Genomic DNA, 26,908 nt, shown 5'->3' with positions numbered 1-26,908 from the left:
AGCGTTCTTCCGCAAGATAAAGTTCGTCTGCTTTCCTCGCCGTCACCATGGCAACGAACGCCGAATGAATGGAAGCACGCACGGTACCGCGGTGTGAAGCTAGCAACAGCTGACGCCATTTTACGAACGCCGTCTGCTAGCCAAAGCCGAACGCGGTGTGTCAGATCAACCGCCTCCGCCGGTGCGCCGCTAGCAAAGACGACGAAGCTGAGGCACGCCGACGGCGATCGAGCAAGCAACAACACCGCGGGACGACTGCAACGGCGGCATTTATTCGGATCAAAGGCCGCCTTTGCCGGTGCGCCGCTAGCAAAGACGACGAAGCTGAGGCACGCCGACGGCGATCGAGCAAGCAACAACACCGCGGGACGACTGCAACGGCGGCATTTATTCGGATCAAAGGCCGCCTTTGCCGGTGCGCCGCTAGCAAAGACGACGAAGCTGAGGCACGCCGACGGCGATCGAGCAAGCAACAACACCGCGGGACGACTGCAACGGCGGCATTTATTCGGATCAAAGGCCGCCTTTGCCGGTGCGCCGCTAGCAAAGACGACGAAGCTGAGGCACGCCGACGGCAAATGCGCGAGCACAGCACCGCGGGACGACTGCAACTGCGGCATTTATTAGGATCAAAGGCGTGAAATAAGCAAGAACAATTTTTATTGTAATCATAACACGCGATATTCAAGTTGGGGACCACATACCTTTGCTGGGTCTCTGGGCTGGGTCCTGTGAACTTTTTACAGAGACACGGGGTGCCGCATTCAAAACACAGCTCCGTTTGCAAAATATGGGGGCCCTGAAAAGGACCGTTTAGACCGCTACCAGAACCTATAACTGACGTAACGAGCACTTGACGAGCGGTTGGCGCATAAGTCGTCTTTATGCACGCAGGCGGGCGACGGGCTAATACTAATAAATATTAAAACTGCCGGACCTTCGCTGGAAAATCTGAGGCACGGTGGAGTAGTGGCCGCGATAAAAGTCTAAAGAAACAAAATAAATAGCCTAACGGTCGTCGGCGGCGTTACTCGGCCTCGGTCTTGCACTACGGTATATATTGTGCGTTCTTACTTTTCTTTCCAAGAATTCTGACGCCAAGACTCCCCCCTCGTTCGTTGTAACGCGTCTTTGTTATTGAATTAACAAAGCAGCTTCAAATAAGGGTCGTGGCACGCTCTAGGGTAAAGAAACAAAAAAAAAAAGAAAACAAACAAGTAACATTGCGAGCAACACCTCTCGTCAAAGAACGTGCCGCCCGAGAACGGCTCCCTTCTTATTTTTTTTTTATTCACTTTGTTACTTTACTTTGTTGTTGGGTCCGACTGTTCTCTTCTTTGTAAAGATGCCGGCCGTGGCAACCGTTCTGGTCATGTGATTGGCGTTTGTTTTGTCACGTGATGACATGGTCCGACCGATTAACCAATGAGTTTGTTAGAATAGTGTTACAAGGTATAATGGCGGATCAGAAAAATAATGAATGCAAAGAAGCGTGCAGTTCTGCTCGTTTAGCCATTTAGCCCCCTCGGCGCTTTATTCTTCCAGAGGCGAGCGTTGCAGTACCGTGGCGTATAACTTGTGCCGTCTTCATGACGCCCTGAAAGACCCTCTTGAAGCAATTAATTTGCTGCAGTGCATGGGCCTGCTCCTCGGTTCGTGTGCGTGCCCAGAGTGCGAAGCTGCAATGACGCTGCAAGTCCGTGCTAGATCTGCGTATGGTTATTCCTAGAGATGCGGTGTGGTGGATGACTCGTGAGGTGCCCAAGAGGTAGCCGCTCAAGGTTCAGTGCCGGGGCGAGGTCTCGGTACGGAGCGGTTCCTTTTTCGAGGGATCGCACATGACGCTTCCCCAACTCATGAAGATCATCTACCTCTGGTGCCAGAGCCTACCGTGCGCCGTCATTCAGCGAGAGACTGGTGTCGCAGGTAAGACAATAACTGATTAGACGAGCCTTTGTCGGGAGCTTGTGATAAATGCCGTCTTTACGCATTCAGAGATGATTGGCGGCGAAGGCGTGACTGTACAACTAGACGAGAGTATGTTCGGGTCGGCGGAAGTACCATCGCGGGTATTTAAGGCCTGGCCAGTGGTTTTTCGGCGGTGTGGAGCGTGGCAGCGGGTGCTGCTTTCTTGTTTCCGTGGAGACCCGTGACGCTAAAACCCTGCTAGGGCTAATAGCCGAGTGGGTCCGCCCTGGAACAAGAATAATCACTGATTGTTGGGCTGGCTATCGCAAGCTTGTAGATGACGCTCGCTTCACGCACCTCACCGTTAACCACAAGCTGCACTTTGTCAACCCAAATACTGGTGCGCACACCAATACGGTGGAGGGCACCTGGGCCCACGTCAAAAACTCTCTTCCATCTGGACGGCGCGAGAGCCACCATTTCCCTGGACACCTTGCAAAGTTCATGTTTTGGAGGAGAGAGAAGGCGCGCGGAAACACTGATAGATACCAGTCGTTCGTCGCCGCGGGCGCCAAAATCTAAAGCCCCGACGCAGACAGGGCAATGATTCTGACGGCCCCGGTGACTTCGAGTGATCCGCTGCGCTGAGCCCGTCGCCCGCCTGCGTGCATAAAGACGACTTATGCGCCAACCGCTCGTCAAGTGCTCGTTGCGTCAGTTATAGGTTCTGGTAGCGGTCTAAAGGGCCCTTTTCAGGACCCCCATATTTTGTAAACAGAGCTGTGTTTTGAATGCGGCACCCCATGTCTCTGTAGAAAGTTCACCGGAAAGACCCAGCAGAGGTATGTGGTCCCCAACTTGGATATCGCGTGTTATGATTCAAATAAAAATTGTTCTTGCTTATTTCGCGCCTTTGATCCCAATAAATGCCGCAGTTGCAATCGTCCCGCGGTGCTGTTGCTCGCGCATTCGCGTCGGCGTGCCTCAGCTTCGTCGTTTTCGCTAGGGGCGCACCGGCAAAGGCGGCCTTTGATCCGAATAAATGCCGCCGTTGCAGTCGTCCAGCGGTGTTGTTGCTTGCTCGATCGCCGTCGGCGTGTCTCAGCTTCGTCGTCTTTGCTAGCGGCGCACCGGCGGAGGCGGTTGATCTGACACACCGCGTTCGGCTTTGGCTAGCAGACGGCGTTCGTAAAATGGCGTCAGCTGTTGCTAGCTTCACGCGGTGGTACCGTGCGTGCTTCCATTCATTCGGCGTTCGTTGCCATGGTGACGGCGAGGAAAGCAGACGAACTTTATCTTGCAGATGAACGCTGCGCCGCAGCAATACCAGGCGCCTTCTAAGGCCCTTCCCGCATGCTTTTCAATGGGCGGAAGGCGAACAAAAAGAGTTCAAAATAAGGACTTAACGCAGAAGGCTGCATTTCTCCAGCGCCTCATAATTTGACGAGCCTTAAACGAAAAACGTGTTTTTTTGGCCATCCCGCGTCCTGTTTTTTTCATCCGTAACATGGGTCTAAAGTATCAAACTGCCGCTCGCTCTTGTAGCTTATGTACGCTCACATTTAAAGTGAAACGAAGTATAGGGTTTCTTAAAGGGGTCATGAAACGATTGTCCTACTTCTTCCTCCTTAGCTTTAATCCTCAACTCAAATGCGAATTGTGGAATCACGTGGTCGTGACATTCCTTCGGCACTGGTGCAATGACTCCTAGCTTCCACCATGATTTTTATGCACACCATAGAACTTGTCATTCGCCAGTGACGATAAGTTCCGTCAGGGCACTCATTGGCCACGAACGCGAATCCAAATATTCGTCGACGGATTGATTGTTGACGAGCGCATACGTCCGAGTGACGCAGTTCTCGTGTCCAATGCGTGAGCTGGGCTCGGCTGACGTCAGTTTGGCGCCGGTGACGCGCTTTTGGAACCGCGGATGTATCCTAGTGAAAAGGCGGAGAGCTTTCGAAGGCAAGAAGGTACAAAATACTCCGCTATATTTTCAAATGCTCGTACCGAAAAGCTGGCTTTTGACTTTCTAGCCTCTTTCTTTTGGCCAACTAAACGATATGCGATTAGTAAAGTCCCAATTTAAAATCATTCATCCCAAACCAAAATTCGTTTCATGGCCCCTTTAAAGTCCTTTTTATGGCAGTGCCACTTTATGTGGTACCCAATGCCATGGCCGGACGAGACGGCGCCATTCTTTACGGCCTTTGCTTTCGAATTAGATGGAAGCAATGGGAGCACTTCTACCGCTTGGGGGCGCGACCGCGCCACCCCTGGCTAGGTGGCGTAAGCTACCGCCCGATCCAAAGGGCTCAGCCGTATTCATCCATCCATCCATCCATCCCAGAGCCGTATATTGGGAGAGTTTGGCCATTCATTGGTATCAATGGAGCGAAAATCTATTGGTCGAATAGTTGATTGACAGGCCGCTCGTGGCCAATCACAAGCCGCAAAACCTCCCCTAGCGGTGGTCGTGAGCCTAAAAAGTAAAGCAGGGTTCGGTAATTTCATTTTAGCGTCGCTAGAGTTAAAAAAGTTAACGCTCGGTGACTGAAAACTTGGTGCATGTGAGCTTTTCGTCATAGCCTTCTTTAATGGTAGAATAAACGAATGCGCACGCGGACACGTGCGTTGAAATAACGTAAACAAAAGTTCCGCCGTTCCGATCTTGTTTGAAAAATGGGTCGTTGTTGTGCTCTGAAGTGCCGGAACAGAGCTTCCAGGGGAATTCGCTTGTTCAAGCTGCCGAAATCCCCGAGGAGACGGAAACTGTGGCTTTCAGGAATCAGGCGTGGCGCGGGGTGGAAACCTCCCGACAGAACCTACCTTTGCGAGGTGAGGTATTGTTCATTGTTAATATTGTGACGCGAGCACGGTGGACGCGAGTGCACTGTGACGAAACCGTGTATTTTGTGATCTATTCTCTACTGCCGTGGAAGCGTCCTGTGCGCTTTCGCTTCACCGCAGAAAGACGAGTGGTTCAGGCCTGTGGCGGTCGTGCGATGATGGATTTGTAAGATCGCGTATTTTGAAAGCGTGAGCCTCTCGTCAGCGGAATAACTGTACTGTGACGCGAGCGGCTGAATACACCGTTTTGACGTCTACCAAAACGTTATTCGCTGCAGGACCACTTCGAGCCCTCCCAGTTCCAGACGAGGTGCTCTGACGGCTGGAGGAGGCTAAAAGCCACAGCTGTTCCGAGCTTGTTTCTGCATTCTGAAAGTCAAGTGAGTGTGTGTAACGAGGATAAGTGAGATTTTTGTTCTTTTGGTATTTACCTAGATTATGAGAGTGAATTAAAAGCAATAATTTATCTTGTGTTAAGATGTTTTTACTGATATGATTTGAAAGAGGCACAGGTGACCTATAATAATGTGGACTTGGTAGGCTTTTGACATCTCTGTTCCATGTCAGAGACCCTTTTTTTTTTAAATCGGAGTGGTCCTTGTGCAAGAGTGCATGAGACACCATCATTCAGTGTTGCAGCCTGACACAGCACAAAACTCCGCCTCATGGAAAGGTAAGTCAAAACCCAATAACTCATTCTGTTGCTTCTATTAAGTTAATGCATGAGGCATTCATCACTCTCAGCTGCCTTGTAATGTTATGACAGCCTCACCAGCTAAGTATCTGTCATGGTTCTTGCATGGCTTGGAGTGATCTCGTGAGGTGGGCAACACCCAGTGGACCATTTGCAGAATTAGTGGTTCGAGAGTGCATGGCTAAAAGACGAGAGTTCCCTGGCCGCAGGCACGTCCACTGCGTCCCGTTGGCTTATTGTGTCGCATTGACTTAGATACAGCTCCCCCAAAACCACTTTTGTCCTTCTTGGGGATTATCTTTCACCCCGAGGTAAATACAAAGAAGCCTTCGTCCCTCTCCGCTCGGCCAGCATGAAGAGAGAAAGGGCGACAAATCCATTTATTCTCGAACCCATATTTCTGCAAAACGAGGATTCTCGTACCGTGTTTGCAGCAACCAGCGGCCAGGACCTCCGGAGCGACCCTGCAGGTCGGCCTGCTGACGCAGCCGCTGCCCACCACCAGTGGGGCGTGCTTCGTAAGCATCTTCCAGGGTCCTGCGTACCCCCGTGTAGCAATACCACCACGCTCTTCGCCGCAGGTGACCAGTGACAACCAGCGCGGCCAGGCCAGCTCAGCTGCCCGCGGCACCTTGGTGTCGGCAGACACCATCAGCTGGGTATGTGGTTCTTGCACGGCTTGGAGTGATCTTGTGAGGTGGGAATCACCCGATTCTCGTACCGTGTTTGCAGCAACCAGCAGCCAGGACCTCTGGAGCGGCCCTGCAGGGCGGCCTGCTAACGCAGCCGCTCCCCACCACCAGCGGGGCGTGCTTCGTAAGCATCTTCCAGGGTCCTGTGTACCCCCGTGTAGCAATACCACCGCACCCTTCGCTGCAGGTGACCAGTGACAACCAGCGCGGCCAGGCCAGCGCAGCTGCCCTCGGCACCTTGGTGTCGGCGGCCTCCACCAGCTGGGTATGTGTCATGGTTCTTGCACTGCTTGGAGTGATCTCATGAGGTGGGCGACACCCAATTCTTGTACCGTGTTTGTGGCAACCAGCGGCCAAGACCTCTGAGCGAACCCTACAGCCTCTTTCTCCATCACCCGTTTCACCTAGGCTCACTGAAGATGTCTTTCTTCAGATGAGCCTGAAGATCAAGCAGCTGGAGAACGAGAATCATCGCTTGGTGAGGCAGGCTGCCTTACAAAAGACAAGGGAAGCGACATTCCGGTCTCACTTGCACGAGTTCTTCATTGTGGACCATCTGGCAGCTCTATCGAGATCCAGCAACAGGGGGTCCAAGTGGTCTAATGAGACGGTGAAGAAGTCGCTGCAGATGCGATCTGCATGTGGCAGCTTGGGCTACGACTTGCTACTGGAGGGGAGCTTCCCATTGCCGTCGTCTAGAACTCTAGGGCGGCGGCTTGAAGGCAAGTTTGTTGTCAGGCTACTCAAATGCTTCAAAGCTCCCTGTTGATTATTTGCAGGTATAATATCCTTGTTAGTAACTGTAGTGTTTTTGTATTTTACACAATTTATTTTTAAATGATAAGTTGGTGTCATGGTTCCTTTTTCACTTAGTTACAGTGTGGTATGAAGGGGTAGATTATTGATATTGTGTTGGAATGATTCTCTCATCGCAGGCATACAGCACTAGTTTGACCTCAGTATCTTGCACTCGTCGAGATGTGAATTCAAGTTTAGAGGGGGAGTGTTTCCTTCACTCCCAATTTTTGTAACCTTGCTGATGCGACCATGGAGGTAATTATGCTGACGGTGTCTAGGAGAGCACCCTGTGGTGATGATGGTCGAATGAGGCTTATGGATTCCATACGAGCACTGCATGAACACTTGACTTGGGTTCGTGACAATAAGTGCCTCGGCAAACATTTGGGCAGCTCATGACTAATCTCTGCACACGAATGGCCAAAATTAAACATTGTTTACAGCTCGGCACATGCTGCACATGTTGCCATCCCCAGCCTATGGCTATACACAGATCTCACGTGACGTCATTCTAGTCACAATTCCCAGGTACTAAGCGTCCCATTAATGTAGTGGAAGGTAGGTCTAATCTGCACCCCGTGATTGGCGCGGCCCTACTAGAATAAAACGTCATCATCTCACCTACCAATCGTGTGTGTCCTGTGTCCTGTGATGTCGAGATCGCTCTAGCGCTCTTATCAGTTGCCCTTGGGACTCGCGATGAGTTGGCCGCGTGCCGTTCGTTCGGTGATGTGCGCACTTTCTAAGTGCTGGCAAAATCGCGATTGCAGCGAGTTAGCGCAGTTGAGTGCGCTTCTTAACGAGCACCGGTGTGCTGTGTAGAAGCGACACTTACAGAGAAAACACCGTGATTGTGCGTATTTCGCAGGCACTGCGATTGTGCATTGAGTGGAAGGCACACCTCCAGAGAAGAAGAGGTCACGCGCGTGTGCGACGAATTCAGGAAAACATTGTAATGTAGCGTAATGATTGTTCATGTTCCTGGTCAATATGAGTGCTTACCTCAAGGCCAAAAAAAAAAACTGGCTTTTACCATGAATATGTGTTACTCTACAATTGAGGTCCCGTCAAGCAGTGTGCATCATTGCTCATCATTTCTTTAGTCTAAGATTTAAAACGAATATTTGGGTATAGCGAGAGGACTGACAAATCTCTCATCTACTTACAATCTCTATGTAGGGCTTGATTTATTTGAAGCGAGAGTCCTTCAGTAATTTAGATCAGAATTAACCGAGCCTTGGCAGTGGGTAGGCAGATACTTGAGAATAACCTAAATGAAACCAGCTAGATTTTCCTTTACAAAGTATAATCATTGCTCACATGCTGAGTTTGTGCACTAGGAAGCTATCTCTACAGGAAAAAGGCTGTTGACAAGGAGAACTAAATGACAAGCTTCATTTGTTGCTTCGATTAGCAACTGCAGAATTTACGCACATCCTTGAGAACGTGAACAAAACATACTCAAAATTACTCTTGTCTAACCTCATTTCAGTGGATTACTGTGTGCCCCTTGATATTAGGTGTTTTAGGTACGATAGTCTTTATATCATATCTAAAATGACTTTTTATTCATACTCGTTCACACTCATCCATTACTCAAATACTATAATGTTTTGAAAAATGTGTACTAAGGTAAGAGTGCTAAGCTAAGTTAGCATGTAGCTTAGCTTGTTTGTAGGTAGCTAAGCTAGTTACACACGACTGGAAGCTAACTTAGGTTAGCTTCCATTAAGCTAAGCTACCTTCCGCCATCTTGACATCAACACTGTCAAGATGGCGGAAGCTGAGCGCAATGGCAGTATCAGAAAGGCACAGCAAGTATTCAATATGCGATTCGAAATTATTCGACCCAAGTCACTATTAGCTTCTTATTCGCTTGAAACATAAAATTCGTTATTCGCACGTGCCTGCTTAAGGGGAAACTAAAGCGGTTTTGTACATTTAAAAAACACTTGCATCATCTTCATATGGCCTCCAGTATCACGAATATTAAAATTATTTGTCAATTTGAGGCCCGGAGTAGCCATCAAAGCATTTTGACCATAGCGCTGAAGCCCCGCCCTCCCGAGGTGCAAGAAGCTAGGAGGAAATTTCTGAGAGACAGCAGCGTCGCAACAAGGATCCTCGGAATCTCTGCAGCTATTGCGAGCTTATTTGAGTGGCCGACAATTTGTGTGCTATTCACCTCATGCTCACGATTTTCACTCGCCTGTTTGTTTTGACGTAAGTTTAGTACACCTATAAACTTTCATAAAAGATTTAGCGGATGTTGGTCAGGCGTGAAAGATTGTAGCGGGAACTAGGCGTCTGTAGCAGATGACGCACCATTTCACGAGAAAAAAAAACGCTGCATTGGGCAAGGCTGGTCACATGTGCCGGAACACTGCACGAGAGATGGTGCTTGAGCTTCGGTGGCCAGGTGAAAGTTCTTGACGTGACATCATGCCGAGTGAATTTTTTAAATATTTCTTTGCGTTGGGTGATACTTCTTGAGCAAATAGTGCATATTCAAATTTGCAGGATACAAATACGGAAGAATTTACCTCTAACTCATTTTTTTTTGGAGAACCTCTTTAGCTTCCCTTAAAGTGTTTTCAACAAAATCAGTCAGTGGTTCACAAATCGGAGTCGGTGACACTTTTAGCAACGCACAGCTACCAAAGTAACCATGGAGTGTACTTTACTTCAGTGCTGGCATTCATCACCTTTGCTCATGAAGTGGAACTGCCAACTTTAAGAGAGTGGCAAAAACTCGTAAAAAACCAGCAAAAACCATTCGTATGGACAACAATAATGGAAGTTAGCAGCCTTTTCTTCGTTTAGTGCCCATGCTGTTCTTTTATTGACTGAGGGGGAAGTTTCAAATCATTGATTCCTTCAGTCGAGTTTACCAAACATTGCATACACTTGATGATCTAAAGCAGTTCTGTGTTTGTAGGTGAGCACTGCCCTACGGGTCCTCAGTCACTCCACGGCCACTGCCCTGCGCTTCCTGGTGGAGAAACATGGCTGGAGCACCAACTTCCTCACCACGGCTTGGTTCTTGGAACAGGTCAACAAATGGTTTGATCTTATGAGCAGCAGGCACCCAGTCCTTGCGATCAGCAGGCAAAATGAGGCCTGCTACAAGAACACCCTTGACTTTTTGGTCAAATTTAAGGATCTTTTTCTCCACCTCACTATTGGGGATGGGGCGTTCAAGCCAGTGCAGGCGGGGGTAATCCTCTCTACCAAGTCCATTCTAGACCTGCAGCAAAGTCTCATTGAGGGACATTCTTTTTCATTTGTGCTCACATCCAGATTCACGCAGGACTGCCATGAAAACTTGTTTTCGGTAATGCGACAGGGCAACCCTATCCCAACTTCTTGGAGTTTAAGATGACCTTAAAAATCATCACACACTCGCAGTACCTGAAGGCGTCCAAGGCAGGGTCCTACGAACTGGACGATGCCTCCTTTTACCTGGCTGACCTCGCAGACTTGGATGTACAACCTGCTGTGCCCACCGACATTTTTCTTGAGGAGGTAGAACTCACCATGTCACAACCTGAGGAGAATAGCTTTGACTATTACGCGGGTATGTGGTACGAAGAGTTGTAAAACATAATGCTACATGTGACACGTGTGCTGCAGCTGTTCAAGTCCCCATGGCACCTGCAAATAGCCTCCTCAGGCTAAATAGTTATGTCCCTGACGCTCTGTCCTGCCCCTCTGAAGCTGCACGCGCCCTCTTCACAATTTGTGAAAGTGTCTTTCGCAGCCTCATTGCGGATTTGATGCACGCACGGGGCATCCTGGACGGCCTATCGGCGAGGATGGCTGCAGAGAGCCAATGTGTTCAGCTGCCCGACCGCCATGAAATCAAAATGAAGCTCATCAGGCTATTCTGCCATGCACAGCTGCAACTGTTCCTGCGGGAAAAAAGTCGCGAGTTGGCGGCTGGGGCAGCTGAACGCAGGGACTTCGGCAGTCGATGGCAGGACCTCGGAAAACTAATTAGTGTTTTAGATTGCCTTAGTTGATGAAACTGTTGTCCCGTTCTCATTTTGTTTTTACTTTGCTTTCTTCTTTGTGTTAAGGGCAGCTTTCATTTTTTGCGTTCCTTGTTTACCGAGGCACTTCTGAATTTTTTTTACTCTTGCAACGGTTGTTTGTGCGAGGCCCTTTTTCTTGTGATCTCCATGTAAGCCTACGTGAAGCCTCTGCATTTTTTTTTTATGCTTGCTACACATGTTTGTGGGAAGTTTCTTGTGCTGTGCTTGTAAGCATCTGTACTTTTTTTATGCTTGCTACGGGTCTGTGAGAAGCCCATTTTTTTGTGCTCTGCCTGAGGCCTCTGAATTTTTTTTACGCTTGCTATGGGTCTTTGCGGAACGCTTTTTTTCTTAGGCTCTGCCTGTAAACCTGTGTGACGCCTCTGAATTTTTTTTACGCTTACTAGAGATGTTTGTGGGAAGCTCTTTTTCTTATGCTCTATGTGCAAGCCTGCATGAAGCCTCTGGATTTTTTTCATGCTTGCTTCAGATGTTTGTGGGAATCCTTTCTTTTTCTTGTGCTCTGCGTGTAAGTTTGCGTGAAGCATCTAAATTTTTTTCACACTTTCTTCAGCTCTTTGTGGGAAGCTTGCTTTTTCTTATGCTCTGCATGTAAGCCTGAGTGAGGTCCCAGAATATTCTTTTACTTTTACGCTTGCTTCGGATGTTTGTGGGAAGCTTTTTTTTTTATTGTGCTCTGTGCGTATGGCTGCATGAAGCCTCTGAATTTTTTTACGCTTGCTACGGTTCTTTGTGGGGAGCAATTTTTCTTCTGCTCTACGTGTAGGCCTATGTGAAGCTTTCGCTGTCATGCAATCTTGCTCTTCTGTATCATGTTTTTTTTTCTTGTCCTCCTCCTTGTGCTGTGCACTGCTTATGTTTCACTCATCCCTTTTTGCTTCATATGGATGTTTGTAGCCTACACTTTCCTTCCTGGTGTCTTGCATGAAAGCCTATGCAGAGACTTCCTGCCCATGTTAGCTTGTCTTTTCCCCTGTCATTCTTCTGTTCACTTTCCTCGTGTCATTCGCACACCTCGAAATATGCACTCTCTCTGTATCCTCAAGTTTTTCACTTCTGCACTTGCTTAAGACATTTGCAAGCCATCCCTTTACTTCATGAGCTTTCCATGTGAGCCTTCACCGTGCAGCACCTTTACGCTTCTGGGAGCCTATGCTTTGCCTCCGACCCTTTTTGGTTTATCCACTTGCCTATTTTAATTTTGCAGTTTCTGTGTTTTTTCTTGCAGATGCACGAGACCCATGTCCCCTCCATGGTCATCGGTTGCAGCTTTTGGGTCTGTCTCATTTTATTTCATTGTAGTTGCAGACTTAATTATTGTCAGGTATCTGTGTGTTAGTTCGTTTGCAGTAGACCTAACTGCCGCCATTTCCTTTCCGTGAGTTAGTTTTTGTCAGACGCTCGTACTCAGTGTAACAGGTGCAAGGGCTGGGTTTTGTTGCTGTGTCCAGGATGTTGCAAGGAGACTGCTGGCCAATGGACTTCTTCCAAAACTGACGCGCCCCATTGCGGCGAAATACCATGCAGTGCATTCTGGGAACCAGTTGGCCACTCAGTTTCGGTTTCGACTGAGCAGATTCATCTCATGCTATCACGCCGCGACCGAACGCACTGCTTGCGTTTTCGATTATCTGACTTTTTTACGAATGTACAATATACTCATTCTCGAGCGATACAAAACGAAGGCCGGGGCACTTTTTTTGGTACCCGAAACACCGGATATTTGAGTGCGTATGCAAACGTAGTAAGACGTGGCTTAGTCACCTTAACGAGTGCATCTTTGAGTTCAATTTCAATAATCCCGTCTAGTACCAGTGAAGTAGAACTGAAATTGGTTCACCTGGAGCCTTTCACCTATTTTGTTTGCCAAACGTCCGCTTCTTGTTACTTCATTGGGCAAAAAGCAAGCCACATTCTCACAGGAGTATCAAAGTTGAGCCCAGCGTTGACGCGTAAACTTTTAAGGAAACGCAATAAATTCGACGTCTCTACTGCACCAAAGTTACTATGATGTCTTCCTCGTGTCATCATATATCTCCCACTCAAATTTTATGCTGATAGAAGATTAAGTTTTCGCAAACGCGGAGATGGGCTAGCTACGACGGAGGCCCTAACAAGCGTCCCCTACTCCTCGCTAAGCCTTTTTGGACGAGCTTTTACTGACGCCCAAGATCTGTGCCTGAACGGTGTGTCCGAAATTATCGCGGCATACTCAGGCAGGAAGAAAGCTAACACATGACAAATATTATGGCCATTAGCAACCGTCAAATGCACTTTGAATAATTTCGTTCGTTTGGCGCACCGCATAGGGGTTCATACCCGTGGCGTACTTCTGGCGAATGGTGCAACATTTTTCACTCAAGTGCTCGACTTTTGCTTTCTTAAAACGGTTTGTATGCGCGAATGTGCCTATACGATTGCAGGACAACTTTACGTGCATACGCGATGTTGAATATTAGTAAAATGCAAGTGGGTGGGGACTTCGCTTCGTGCAGCGCTGCGGGTCAGTACAGATAAGAGATAAGAAGTGTGTTATAATTGAGCTTTTCAATGGCACCTCCGAGTTTTACTTCGCGTACACAGGCGTATTAAGAAAACAGTAATTACAAAAAGTAATATTTCTTCTATGGACGACGAAACGAACAAACTTCCTGATCAACAACATATTGCCGCGCGCAAGGCTGAGAAAGCAACGCTCGGTTACGGTCCTCCAGAAAGTTCCCGTTTATTCATGTACCGCACGTAACTTCTATCATTTATCCCTGCTTTTGTTTTCTAGAAAGTGCGTGTTCATTCTCGCCCCGATCACGCGACGCTCGAACCGCTTTCGCCGAATCTTCGAGATAGCGGCGCACTTTAGATAAGAGGCCGCCCGCGACCTTGTCGAGTCAGTCTCGCCCTAGCGCTCGATTCTGCTGGCGCGCCGACTTCGACGCCCGCGACGCTCTGCTTTCTTCTGTTTCCTTCTTTATTTTTTTTGGCACAAGTTCGCCACATTAAACGTTTATTTCTTTCTGTTTATTTCCTGTTTTTTGTTTGGTCACCACCCGTGACATTTGGTGGAGGTGCGGGGTACCGCATGCCCCTGCCGCGTTCCCCTCCAAGGGCCCGCACTGCAAGTCCGGTTCCTAGCTCGGTGAGAAGACCACTCACCGCGGAAGCTGAAACTCGGACCAGCCGCCGCACCAAGGAAGAGGATCCTGACTACGGTTTACTGCTGGACACGCCCAAGCCGGAGACGACGACGATGGCCAACCAGTCGCAGAACCCCGCCGCTCCTGCCGTCGTCTACCTACCCGTCGCTCCTCGGACACCGGCTCCCTTCCACGGCGAAAGCCACGAAGACGTCGACGACTGGGTCCAACAGTACGAACGAGTGGCCCGTCATAACGGGTGGACACCAGAACAGTGTCTACAGAATGCTTACTTCGCCTTGGAAGCAACCGCTCGGAACTGGTTCGAGAACCACGAAGCATCGATCACCTCCTGGGAGCTACTCAAAGCTGAGTTGCGAAGAACGTTCACGAACCAACATCGAAGAGAACGCGCGGAAGAGCTTCTTCAAGCGAGGATCCAAGGCCCTAACGAGAGCATCGTCAGCTTCGTGGAGGATGTCCTGCGACTCAGCAACCGCGCCGATCCTCAAGCCTCCGAAGCGAAGAAGCTGAGAATCCTGATGCGAGGCGTCAAAGAAAACATCTTCGGAGGCCTTGTACGAGCCCCGCCTACCACAGTCGAAGGATTCATCACGGAGGCAACAAACATTGAACGTGCCCTTCAAGCACGGGCCTCCCATTACCAGCGACTTCCCGGCGTCGCGGCCCTCTCGACTTCCAGCTGCAACAGCCCGGACCTCCGCGAGATTATCCGGGACGTCGTGCGGGAGGAGATCAAGAAACTTCTACCTGCCGCCGCAAGCCCAGCTTCGCCCTCAATCGCCGAGATTGTCAGGGAAGAAGTCCAGCAAGCGCTGCAGCCTGAGGTTCCCGTCAGCACCGCTCCGGAACCACCGACATTGAGTTACGCCGCAGTGGCCCGACGGCCACCGCCTCCTCGTCGCACCTATGTCGCGCCACCCCGACGTCAGTCTCCTGCGCCGCAGCACGACCGACGCCACGACGACCAGGTCCAGTACGCCTGCCCGGAGCCTCGCGCACCCCGCAAGACCGACGTGTGGCGAACGCCCGACCGACGCCCTCTGTGCTTCCATTGCGGGGAAGCGGACCACATCTACCGCCGATGCCCATACCGACGACTCGGGCTACGCGGGTTCCACCCGAACGACCCGCGCCCCCGTCATGGTGAACGCCCTACTGAGATCGACGAGTACCTGCGACGACCCCAGTCCCCCGAGCCTGCGTCCCGCCGAGAGTTCCGGTCGCCATCGCCACGACGTCCAGCTTCGCCGATGCACCGACCCCGACGTGAAAGCCCGTCGCCCCTCGCTCCTCGCCGGGGAAACTAGGCGCGGCAACCCCTGGAGGTGGAGTTGCCGAAGAAGACCGACGTAAAGAGCCTCCAAGAACGCCGGAGCGCTCCCACTCTCCCGACGCCACGCATCGTTACGACGCCCCTGCAACGGTGTCCAACAACCTAAACGTCGTCATCGACGGTCACGACGCATCAGCGCTCGTGGACACTGGAGCAGACTACTCAGTCTTGAGTGGGAGGCTCTCCTGCCGCCTTCGAAAAGTCATGACGCCGTGGGAAGGACCCCAAATACGAACCGCCGGAGGACATCTCATCACACCAGTCGGGAGATGCACTGCTCGCGTCGAGATCCACGGTGAAACGTGCCCTGTCAAGTTCGTCGTTCTGCAAGACTGTTCGAGGGACGTTATCCTCGGAATGGACTTTCTCTGCGAGTATGGGGCCGTCATCGACCTCGGAACAAACCGGCTGACGCTACGAAAACCTGCTCCACCAGCGGAGGAACCCGAAGCGACGTCACCCACGGTCCGAGTCCTCGCGAACCACGTAAACCTACCACCGCGGTCGAGTGTTTTCGTACTTGTCGGGATCGATGAAGCTTCCTGTGGCGAAGTTCTTCTCGAGGGAAGCCTCCAATTGCTCCTGGGAAGAGGCATAGGCGTCGCAAGGGGAGTAGCTGAACTTCAGGATGGGCGGACTGTGGCCCTCGTGACGAACTTCCGAAACGAAACGCAACACCTCACGAAAGGTGCAGCCGTGGGCCACGTCGAGAAACTCCGAAACCCCGCCGAAATCACTGCGATCACTGACGAATCCTCGCCGCCCCAGCAAGACAGTACGTCGCCAGCGCAGCTTGACATTGACCCTAAGCTTCCGGACCCTGAACGGCGTCAGCTGGTTAACCTCCTCGCCGAATACCGCGACTGCTTTGCGACGTCGTCGAAGGTGCGCCAGACCGCGGTTGCCAAGCACCGCATTGTTACTGAGGACGACGCGCGCCCTGTGCATCGATCGCCGTACAGAGTCTCCGCTAAGGAAAGGGAGGTGATCCATCAGCAAGTTCAAGAGATGCTGAATGACGACATAATCCAACCTTCAAGCAGTCCATGGGCCTCTCCAGTCGTGCTGGTTAAGAAGAAGGACGGAACTCTTCGGTTCTGCGTGGACTACCGGCAGCTCAACACGGTTACGAAGAAAGACGTCTACCCACTCCCCCGCATCGACGACACCCTAGACCGGCTGCGCCACTCTCGATACTTTTCATCGATGGACCTGAAGAGCGGCTACTGGCAAATCGAGGTCGACGAACGGGACCGAGAGAAGACAGCCTTCGTCACGCCGGATGGACTGTACGAGTTCAAGGTGATGCCCTTCGGACTATGCACAGCGCCAGCAACTTTCCAGCGTGTCATGGACACCGTACTGGCAGGGCTGAAGTGGCAGAGTTGTCTCGTCTACCTTGACGACGTCGTAGTATTTTCAGCTGACTTCGACGAGCACTTGAGACGACTCCGAGCTGTTCTTCAAGCCATTCAGACCGCCGGACTCACACTCAAGCCGTCAAAGTGCCGGTTCGCCTATGACGAACTGAAGTTCCTTGGCCACGTGGTTAGTAACGAAGGCGTCCGCCCAGACCCCGAGAAGACTCGCGCCGTCGCGGCATTTCCAGCGCCGACAGATAAGAAGGCCGTGCGAAGATTCCTTGGACTTTGTGCCTATTATCGACGCTTCGTTCGGGATTTCGCAAGGATTTCCGCACCACTTACGAATCTCACGAAGGACGCCAAGAAGTTCGAATGGGCCGAGGAGCAACAGCAGGCATTCGACGAACTGAAACGACGACTCCAGACTCCTCCTGTGCTTGGACATTTCGACCAGGATGCGGAAACAGAAATTCACACGGACGCAAGTAACGCGGGACTGGGCGCAGTACTAGTCCAAGTGCAAGAAGGCATCGAGCGAGTCATCGCCTACGCAAGTCGGACATTGTCCAAGGCGGAGAAAAATTACTCCACAACTGAGAAAGAATGCCTTGCGGTCGTCTGGGCAATAACGAAGTTTCGTCCGTACTTGTACGGCAGCCCGTTCCGTGTAGTCACGGACCACCACTCGCTCTGCTGGCTTGCGAAGCTGAAGGACCCGTCAGGACGCCTCGCTCGATGGAGTCTTCGACTACAAGAGTTCAACATGACAGTGGTCTATAAGTCAGGCCGCAAGCACAGCGACGCCGACTGCCTGTCCAGAGCCCCCGTCGAAACCCCTTCCGGCTGCAGCGACGACAATGACGACGAGTGCTTTCTAGGAGCAGTGAACACCGACGATATGGCACGACGTCAACGGGACGATCCTGAGCTGCGCGCATTAATCGAGCACCTGGAAGGGGGCAGGAGTACCGTGCCACGTGTCTTCTCACGAGTACTGCCGACCTTCGCCATCCGACAAGGTGTACTCTACAAAGAGAACTTCGGCAACAACAACACACCTTGGTTGCTGGTAATCCCGAGTGACCTTCGAGAGGAGATCTTCCAAGCCTGCCACGACGACCCGACATCCGGACACCTTGGTTACAGCCGGACACTGGCCCGTATTCGTGAAAAGTATTACTGGCCCAAGCTCCCCAAGACCGTCCACCTGTACACACGATCATGCCACGAGTGCCAGCGACGCAAGAAACCGCCGACGAGGCCGGCCGGACTTCTGCAGCCTATTTCTCCTCCAACTGCACCCTTCCAGCAGATCGGAATGGATCTACTTGGTCCTTTTCCGCCTTCGACGTCGGGGAACCGCTGGATCATCGTCGCCACAGATTATCTCACGCGGTACGCCGAAACGAAAGCTCTTCCTTCGGGGACTGCTGTGGAAGTTGCCAAGTTTTTCATTGAGTCCATCGTCCTCCGGCACGGCGCTCCAGAAGTTCTGATTACAGATCGCGGATCATCGTTCATGGCACAACTGACCCAAGAAATCCTCCGACTCAGTCACACCAGCCATCGTCGTACAACTGCGTACCACCCGCAGACCAACGGGCTGACGGAGCGAATCAACAAGACAATCGCCGATATGATCTCTATGTACGTCGACGTAGAGCACAAGACGTGGGACGAGGTGCTCCCCTACGTCACGTTCGCCTACAATACGGCGGTTCAAGAGACCACTGGATTCACCCCTTTCCAGCTGGTACATGGCCGGAAGGTAACGACCATGCTGGACGCCATGCTGCCCCATGAGCCATCTGACAACGAGAGCGACGACGCCCAGGCGGTTGCTCAACGCGCCGAAGAAGTTCGCCAGCTCGCCCGACTCCTGATTCAAGACCAGCAACGCGTCGACGCCGGCCGCTACAACCTTCGTCGCAGGGACGTCCACTTCCAGACCGGAGATAGGGTGTGGGTATGGACGCCCATCCGTCGCCGCGGCCTCAGTGAGAAACTGTTGAAACGGTACTTTGGACCATACAAGGTACTTCGTCGCCTCGGCGAGCTGAACTACGAGGTGATGCCCGACGGAACACGAACATCGTCACGCCGCCCACCACGACCTGAGGTCGTCCACGTCGTGCGCCTGAAGCCGTACTACGCTCGATAGGACTGTGGACCTTTTGTGCTCCAAAAGACTCTTTAGTTTATCGTTCTTTTTTATTTTGATTTGTTTTACACTGCATCGGGGCGATGCACTTTTAAAGGGGGGAGTAATGCCGCGCGCAAGGCTGAGAAAGCAACGCTCGGTTACGGTCCTCCAGAAAGTTCCCGTTTATTCATGTACCGCACGTAACTTCTATCATTTATCCCTGCTTTTGTTTTCTAGAAAGTGCGTGTTCATTCTCGCCCCGATCACGCGACGCTCGAACCGCTTTCGCCGAATCTTCGAGATAGCGGCGCACTTTAGATAAGAGGCCGCCCGCGACCTTGTCGAGTCAGTCTCGCCCTAGCGCTCGATTCTGCTGGCGCGCCGACTTCGACGCCCGCGACGCTCTGCTTTCTTCTGTTTCCTTCTTTATTTTTTTTGGCACAAGTTCGCCACATTAAACGTTTATTTCTTTCTGTTTATTTCCTGTTTTTTGTTTGGTCACCACCCGTGACAATATAATGTAAAGGCGCGAGCTCGATGTATGCATACTTATTGGTTGCTACAGCCTGTTGATTCGTACATAAGCAAGATCCCCGAGCTTCGCAGCGTCGAGATTCCCAGCACTGGCTCGTCCGCATACCTCGAAACGCTAACAAAAAGGCTCAAGTACAAAAATAGAACAAGCATGTGTTAAAAGAAGCTATATACGTCTCAGGCTTGTGCTAAAGCTTCGAGGTCTGGCCATTTAGGTTAGTTTATAGACCACAAATGACGCTCTCGGGACCAGAAAACATGAGATAATGGCCGTTTATAGTCCACGCTCTGTGTGTAATCTCTGGTCGACGTGTCGATCGAAACCGAAACCATGCCACTCTCCTCCCTGGCCAACTAGTTCCCAGAGTGCAACGCGCGCCGTGTTGCATGCAGGGCTTTATGGAAGTAGTCTATTGTGTGCATGCATCAAGAATAGTTGTGTGTCAGAAGTTCCTTTATTTCCTTGTTTTTTGACTCCATACAGACCAATGTTGAAATTGTTGGTGGCTGCTTCATCCATGGAGTGCAAGGATCATACCTATTTGTTTATTAGGGAATAATTGACATGGCCGTGTCATACATATTTGTTACATGGTCACTGGAAAGTGTGGGAAAAGAGAGAAAGCCCATGGCCGTTGCCCCCAGAAACACTGACCCCTGGTGGTGGCCTGATCCAACACTTTGCCGCACAAGCTAAAGGTTCATCTTGGTTGGTGTCTCCCGTGCCTGAGTGGGGCATCCTTGCACTGCCTAAAATGCCTGCTCAGTTCCTGGTCCATAGCCTGGTTTTTTCACTTGTTAACTGCCAATCAAGTTAGTGCCCAGTGGTAATATCATCATCTGACTAGAAATGAGTTGAGTTAAAGCGTCTGGGGCACAACTGGCCCAGGTGCTGCTTCATTGTGCCATGGTGGATTTTACCAAAGTCATGCAGTTTTCGACAACCTGGAAGATGATCTTGGTCCCCATTGTTCTACAGCTCCTATGTTTCTTTCAAAAACAGGGCTGCTTTCTTTGAGGTTGCTAGGTCTTCCAGGTTTACCTTTGGCTCCTGGGTCTCAGTGATGAGGTCCATGCAGCAAACTCTAGGACAAAAGTTGAACACGAGCTCTGTTGGAGATTGTCCTCCTGTGGTAGGCGGTGTGCGACGGCACACAAGGAGCCATCTTGGCAAGTACGCGGCCAAAGAACCACCCGAGAGTTTCTTTAGACTGTCCTTGATCGTTCTGACAGCTCTCTCGGGAAGTCTGTTTGACTGTGGATAGTTAGGTGCAGTCCTTAGGTGGCCAATTCCATTCTGAGTAATGAAGTCGGTAAACAGCATGCCGGGGAATGGTGTTCCATTATTGGACACCAAGCAAACAGGAAGTCCTAACCAGGTGACCGTGTTCCTCAGATATTCGACTGTTGCAGTGGAGTTGGCTGGCTGCAGATGCCAGTGGTTTCTTTCAATCTTGGTAACTGTTTACCACAATTAGCACCGTTTTACCTTCGATAGGTGCAGTGCAGTCCATGTAAATTCTTGTCCATGGAGCCGTGGGTTCTGGCCAAGCTTGTGGCTCTGCTTCTGGTGGCATTAATGCAGCCTGTTGGCATATTGTTCAAGGTTGTACGGCATCAACCATTGCCTTACCTCATTGTGTCGATACCCATGCGTGTGTCATGGAATTCTTAGAAGAAGGTTAACCTCCTATGGGCCTTTTGACTCCGTGGATGTTGTGTGACGACACCGGTCCAACTGCCTCTGGAGGTGTGGCACATTCAGGATCAGTTCCTCAGTGTGGTTGCGATACACCAGGAGCCTGACGCAGCAGTGTCTGCTTTGCCTTGTTAAAGCCGTCGTCTTCCTTTAATACACACCTCTAGTTCACATTTTTCCGGAGCAGGTGGTTGAATGGAGCCAATAGCTTAAACATTTGAGGCAGGCAGCTTGCATGCTATAGATGATGAATCCTGAGAAATAACAAAGTGCATGGCAATTCCATGGAGCAGGAACCTTCAGGTTGGCTTTCAGCTTGTTGAGATAGGTAGGTAAGTCTATCTACCTAGTGATCGAGCTGAACGACTGACTTGCTTGCATCCAAGCTCGCAGGAAAGTCCTCAGAAGTACTGGCCCTCTGGTAGCCGGACCCATCAGTGACATTGCCTTTATCTTTCGTAATTAGGTGAAAGCTTGGTAACTTACTCGGGTGGACGAAGATCAGATTTCTGTCATTTCACATCATTCATGCTATCTGATTAATTAATTTGAAGTTTTTTTGAGTGTCCAAATTGTGAAAATATTTTGATCTTCTCCATGGTATATACTGGTAGTTTAGTGGCTGGATATTAAAACTGAATGTGTGACAAATGTTAGAAAGAAGGTCCTGTCGGTGCCCATGCAAACGACACCGCTATTTTAGAACCCCATAAATTGCCGGAGCAGTATAGAAAGAGAGAACAGTGCAATTTATTAGAAACGAAAGAAGGGGTCCACCGTGCTCATCGGTACTGGTTTGGTGATTGGATGAGTCAATTCAGGGACGTTCAGTGCTTGTATGAAGGCTTCCTAGAGGCAGTTTCATTCACATAATGTGATCCTTCCAAGAAAAAAACGAGTAAACTGACCTTGTAGTATTTTTCTTCGTTGTTGAAGGCACAATTAAATTCATTCCAGAGCTCAGTTTAGTTGGTTAAATTATTCATATCCTTTTCATTAAAAGTCTCTATATAGCAGCACGTGTCGGTATCATTCTATGAAGTCTTTTCGTAGTCGATAGCGTGGCACCTCAACAGGACCTCGTTGAGCAAAATGACTGATCTTGTTAAGGTGAATGAAGTGCCTCATGAACGAAGGCAACAGTGAGAGTGAGAGACGCACCCACTCACGAATGTTTAAGTCCTCACAAAGGAAAATGTGTCTAACGAATTTAGCAACGTTTCTATTAGAGCCCCGTCTGTCTTCACTGACGTACTCAGCAACTCTGGGCATTTCCGTGCCCAGCGCCAGTGCTCCCCATTAATAAAACGCAGTCTTAAAATGTTTGAGTCGTGTATTCGCTCTGTGCAGGATTATCTCTCTAGAAATTATTAACTATACGAGAAGGGCGCGAACTTCTGTCGCGATGAACAAAGAAGGTAGTGCTCCTCGGCCAGACTAGCAACTCTAGCGCGACTAACATCACCGACATAAAAAAAAAACTAGCTTTCTAGCAACCTAGTTTTTTCAAAAAGGTTGTTTACGTTAAAACATAGAAAACACAATCAGCAGGCCGTGTTTGGCTCGCCTCCGAGCAGCGGTTGCTGTTGTTAGCTTGGAGAGACTATGCTGAGCTGTCGATGAGAAAGCTGTCGTAAAATTTCCAAAAATATATATTTATTATTGGTGCAGTTGGTTCTGTAATTGTTTACTCAGACTTCTTTTCGAGCGTGTTCTAAGAGCCATGTTAACAGGTAAAAAGAAAACTAAAAAGTTATACTTCTTTTATTTGTTTGCAGCACAGTCAACAAGCTGCAAAGAGCAGCATGAACAAAATGAACCGGAAAAGATGTCCAGCCACCAGCAAGCTGACGACTGCGCCACTTCAGCATGCTGTGCCACGACGCCAAGCTGTGCCACGACGCCAAGCCACATTGCTGATGCACCAGATGAGCCTCCGAGATTTTGCTCAACGCTTTCCACCAACCAGAACCAGATGTCTGACGACGACCCGTCGCTGCCAATGCCGACTAACGACCTGGACAAGCAAGCCAGGCAAGCACGGGGTCCTTTTCAGCCTCATCTGGGCAGCTATGCCCAAACAGAAACGAATAATCGAAAGCGCAGCTTTTGTGAACACTGGTTTGCAAAGTTCAGCTGGCTTGAATACAGTCCAGCAAAAGATGCAGCCTTTTGCTTTTGTTGTCAGGCGTTTCCGCCGGGCAGTGGTATATCCAAAGCACATTTAGACCCATCCTTTGTTTCAACTGGGTTTCGAACTTGGAAGAAAGCGATAGAAAGGTTTAATCAGCATGAAAAGTCTCAGGGCCATCTTAGCAGTGTTGTGTCATGGAATTGCTCCAAAGCAAACAGATCGATTGCTTCAATGCTGGATGAAAGCTTTGAACGACGAGCGTCTCAAGTTGAAGAAAAACGAAAACAAAATCGTGAGGTGCTAAAGCGCCTTACTGACATCGTTGTTCTTCTCTCAAAGGGAGGAAGGCCATTCAGAGGGCACAGTGAAAATAAGGAAAGCGCAGAGCAAGGTCTATATTTAGAGATAGTTAATATCTTAAAGAAGTACGACCCCGTTTTGCGGGGCCACTTAGAGTCAGGCCCAAAAAACGCCTCCTACATCAGCAACAGAATACAAAATGACCTCCTAGAGTCACTGCATGCAGCCATTTTTTCTTCGATTGTCCACCGCATAGAAGGTAAAACAGTCTCGCTCATGTGCGACGAAACAAGTGACTGCAGTCATCATGAACAACTCTCCGTTGTTATTAGGTACTTCTGCGAAATTAAGAACAGGCCAGTGGAGGTCTTCCTTACTCTCGACAGGCTTAAAAATTTAGACAGCGACTCTGTGTTTTCCACATTGCAAGCAGTTCTCATCACCATCAATGTTTCCTGGAATTCTGTGAGTTCCGTCTGCTTTGACGGGGCTTCTACTATGTCAGGGCACATTGCTGGCGTTCAAGCAAAGTGCAAAGAGCTGAACAACAAGCTCGTCTACGTTCACTGCTATGCCCACAGCTTAAACCTGGTGCTTGTCGATGCATGCTTGTCTTGAGCAGAAAACAGAATGATGTTTGATTTCTTTGGCGTTGTGCAACTTGCGTACAACTTTATTGAAAACAGTGTTGTGCGCCATGCTGTTTTTGAGCGAATTTTCCAAACTGTCGGCACACAGCTGAAAACTTTGAAGTCTTTGTCTACAACCAGATGGGCATGTCGTGCTGAAGCAGTAAAGGCCAGTTCGCTGTGAGAGCTACAGCGAACTGTCAAGTGCAGTAAGAACGATTGTGGACTCCACAAAGCACCCGGAGACGAAAGCAAAAGGCAAGGGACTCCTTTCCCAGGTGATGAGCTTTGACTTTGTCTGCAGCATGGAAATAGCTCACCCTATTCTACAGCTTATTTTGAAGGTTAGCCGAGCTCTTCAGGACCCTAAAATTAACGTTACCACTGCACTCAATGAAGTCAGGCATCTGCAAAAAGCGCTGCGAGAGATGAGGCAAGATGGGACAGTCTTTAAAAAGATGTTTGCGGAAGCTTCTTCGATCTGCGAGATGAATGAAATCGAGATTCCCGAAGTTCGAAGAAAGGTATCGAAGCGATTTGACCAAAACTGGGCGAATGAATGTTTCTATGCGACAAAAGAGGAGGAATTTTGTGTCGGTGTTTTCTTTCCGATGCTTGACTCCTGTGTTCGAGGGATCGAGGAAAGGTTCACACAAGAAACTTTTGAGCTTGTGTGTGCTGTCCAGAACCTTTTGGGCCTCTCTGCGAGCGACGAACAAATATCTCTTATTTGTAGCTTTTTGAGGTAGATCCCGACAGCTTGGGTGCTGAAATGCAACTCCTGAAGTCCCGAACCAGCGACGAAAAAACAAACGGCATGACCGCCTATGACTGGCTGGATTCACTCAAAGAAAATGGGTTGGACAAGTCAGTATTCAAGGACTTTTCTCGCGCTCTTCGACTTTTTTCCACGATTCCTGTAACCAGTTGCTCGTGCGAAAGGACATTTTCGAAGCTCGCACATGTAAAGACCAAGTTAAGATCCATGATGTCGCAGGAACGGCTTCGTTGGCTGATGCTGCCCTTTGTGGAGCAGGACCTAGCAACATCCATCAGTTTTGATAATATCTTAAAGCATTTTACGACTGAAACGCGCAAACTTTTGTTATGAATGTGTTTTAATTTCGCAGGATATGCTATCGCATTAACCTACAATGTCACATAATTCTACTTTATCCTTAATTGGTTGACAGCCGGCGGAAGAGGGTGCTTTACAGCCGATTCCGTCCGAACTAAGGTTCGCCTCTCACACCAATAGTATTTTTGCACAGCTCGGCTTGAATAGTACTTTTGTATAGTGTAGTTAATTTTACTGTGTGTTACTGTTTTCATTTGCACCAGCCCTGTTGTTGTGTTGTGTTAAATTTTTTTTTAGAGTCTACCGTTTGTGAATTGAAATTGTGTATCGTCTGAGCCCTCGTGCGATTCATTTTCTTTCTGTGTTTTGTGATGGCGCTTGTGCCCTACAAGTGCAAGCTGTGGTTTCTTTACCGTGGGGGTCTCCACTTTTGTTTGGCAATAAATCGTTTTTGTTGTTAGAAAAGTTATCTCATCTTCTCATTTCTCCCACACTTCAAAGCGCATGTAAGCCCACTTTCACGCAGAGCACTCGCAAATCCAATTACTGCAGTCTACGAGGATATGGATACGATGACACGTAACAGTGGCAAGTATGACGTTTTGTGGCATTACGTCATGTTCGGTGTCACAGCTCAGATTTAATTTTTAGGTTCAAACATATTCCAAGCCTTGTCGTTCTCCGGGCTCCATTCGTAAACCGCAATAATTAGACTTCCAAGTAATCTGCGGGAAAGTAAACTGAAGGGTAGTTTTATAGTGACACTGAAGTAAACTTGGAAGTCATATTTCGTGGTTAAAATATGGTGTTCTAGTGCACTCCTACTAGGGTACACTAGAACACCTTACCCCTACGGCGTAAGGGTCTCGGTGAGACGGGGTTGGGGGGGGGGGGGGGGGGCTGCAGTGAATTTGGCCCCCCCTATAGGAGGACGCTGTGCACGCCTATGATCTTGCAGTATGCTTTGCATGTTATATTTCTCAATTTAGAAATGATTAAGTCTTGATATATTGATTGGAACATGTCATAGCATCAGTAAACCTAAGATGCAAGGGGACAGAGAGGAGATAAAAAAAAAGAGAAACAACACACAGACCATCCCGTTCAGTGTTGTCACTCTTTTTTTTTGTGTCTTCTCCTTTCAGTCTTCCTGCGCCTAAGATTTAGTAATGTTTGAAATTCACGGTCTTGCCTGTGCCGTGATATGTTACAATGTCTGCTATGTTACAAGTCAAGAGAGATGCCATAGCACCCTATTTATAATGGCATGCAATAGCGGTTTAGATGTGTGGGATGTGTATGGGGGGGGGGGGGGTATGTTGCCATGACGAAAATTGTATAAATTATAGGAGGCATGTTGTCTCTAAAGTGTTGTGTTTTATAAACTTTACTATAACTTACCTGATGCAGCATAAAATGCCCCAAGTTAACTTCTTTGCCTTCCTTTCTGCACTTCCTTCTTCCTTCTAATGCAGCAGTAGTCACTACTAACCATTCATGTTTTTAACTTTCCGTGACGCATAACACATCATTTCG

The 26,908-nt window shown here is 49.4% G+C and overlaps 1 protein-coding gene across 1 annotated transcript; it reads left to right on the top strand.

The window, feature by feature from the left end:
* Positions 1 to 6,358: 6,358 nt before the first annotated feature.
* LOC121045568 lies at positions 6,359 to 10,615 on the top strand. Its single transcript, XM_042292127.1, has 3 exons — positions 6,359 to 6,869; positions 9,884 to 9,997; positions 10,354 to 10,615. Exons 1-3 carry the CDS (start codon positions 6,581 to 6,583, stop codon positions 10,413 to 10,415), a joined length of 465 nt encoding a protein of 154 aa, XP_042148061.1. The 5' UTR covers positions 6,359 to 6,580; the 3' UTR covers positions 10,416 to 10,615.
* Positions 10,616 to 26,908: the final 16,293 nt, after the last annotated feature.

This window comes from Ixodes scapularis, unplaced genomic scaffold, assembly GCF_016920785.2.
Source record: "Ixodes scapularis isolate PalLabHiFi unplaced genomic scaffold, ASM1692078v2 PGA_scaffold2__306_contigs__length_199485367, whole genome shotgun sequence".
In the NCBI taxonomy this organism is placed as follows: domain Eukaryota; kingdom Metazoa; phylum Arthropoda; class Arachnida; order Ixodida; family Ixodidae; genus Ixodes; species Ixodes scapularis.
The sequence above is the reverse complement of the archived record's forward strand: the minus strand, read 5'-3'. Positions and strand labels throughout refer to the sequence as shown.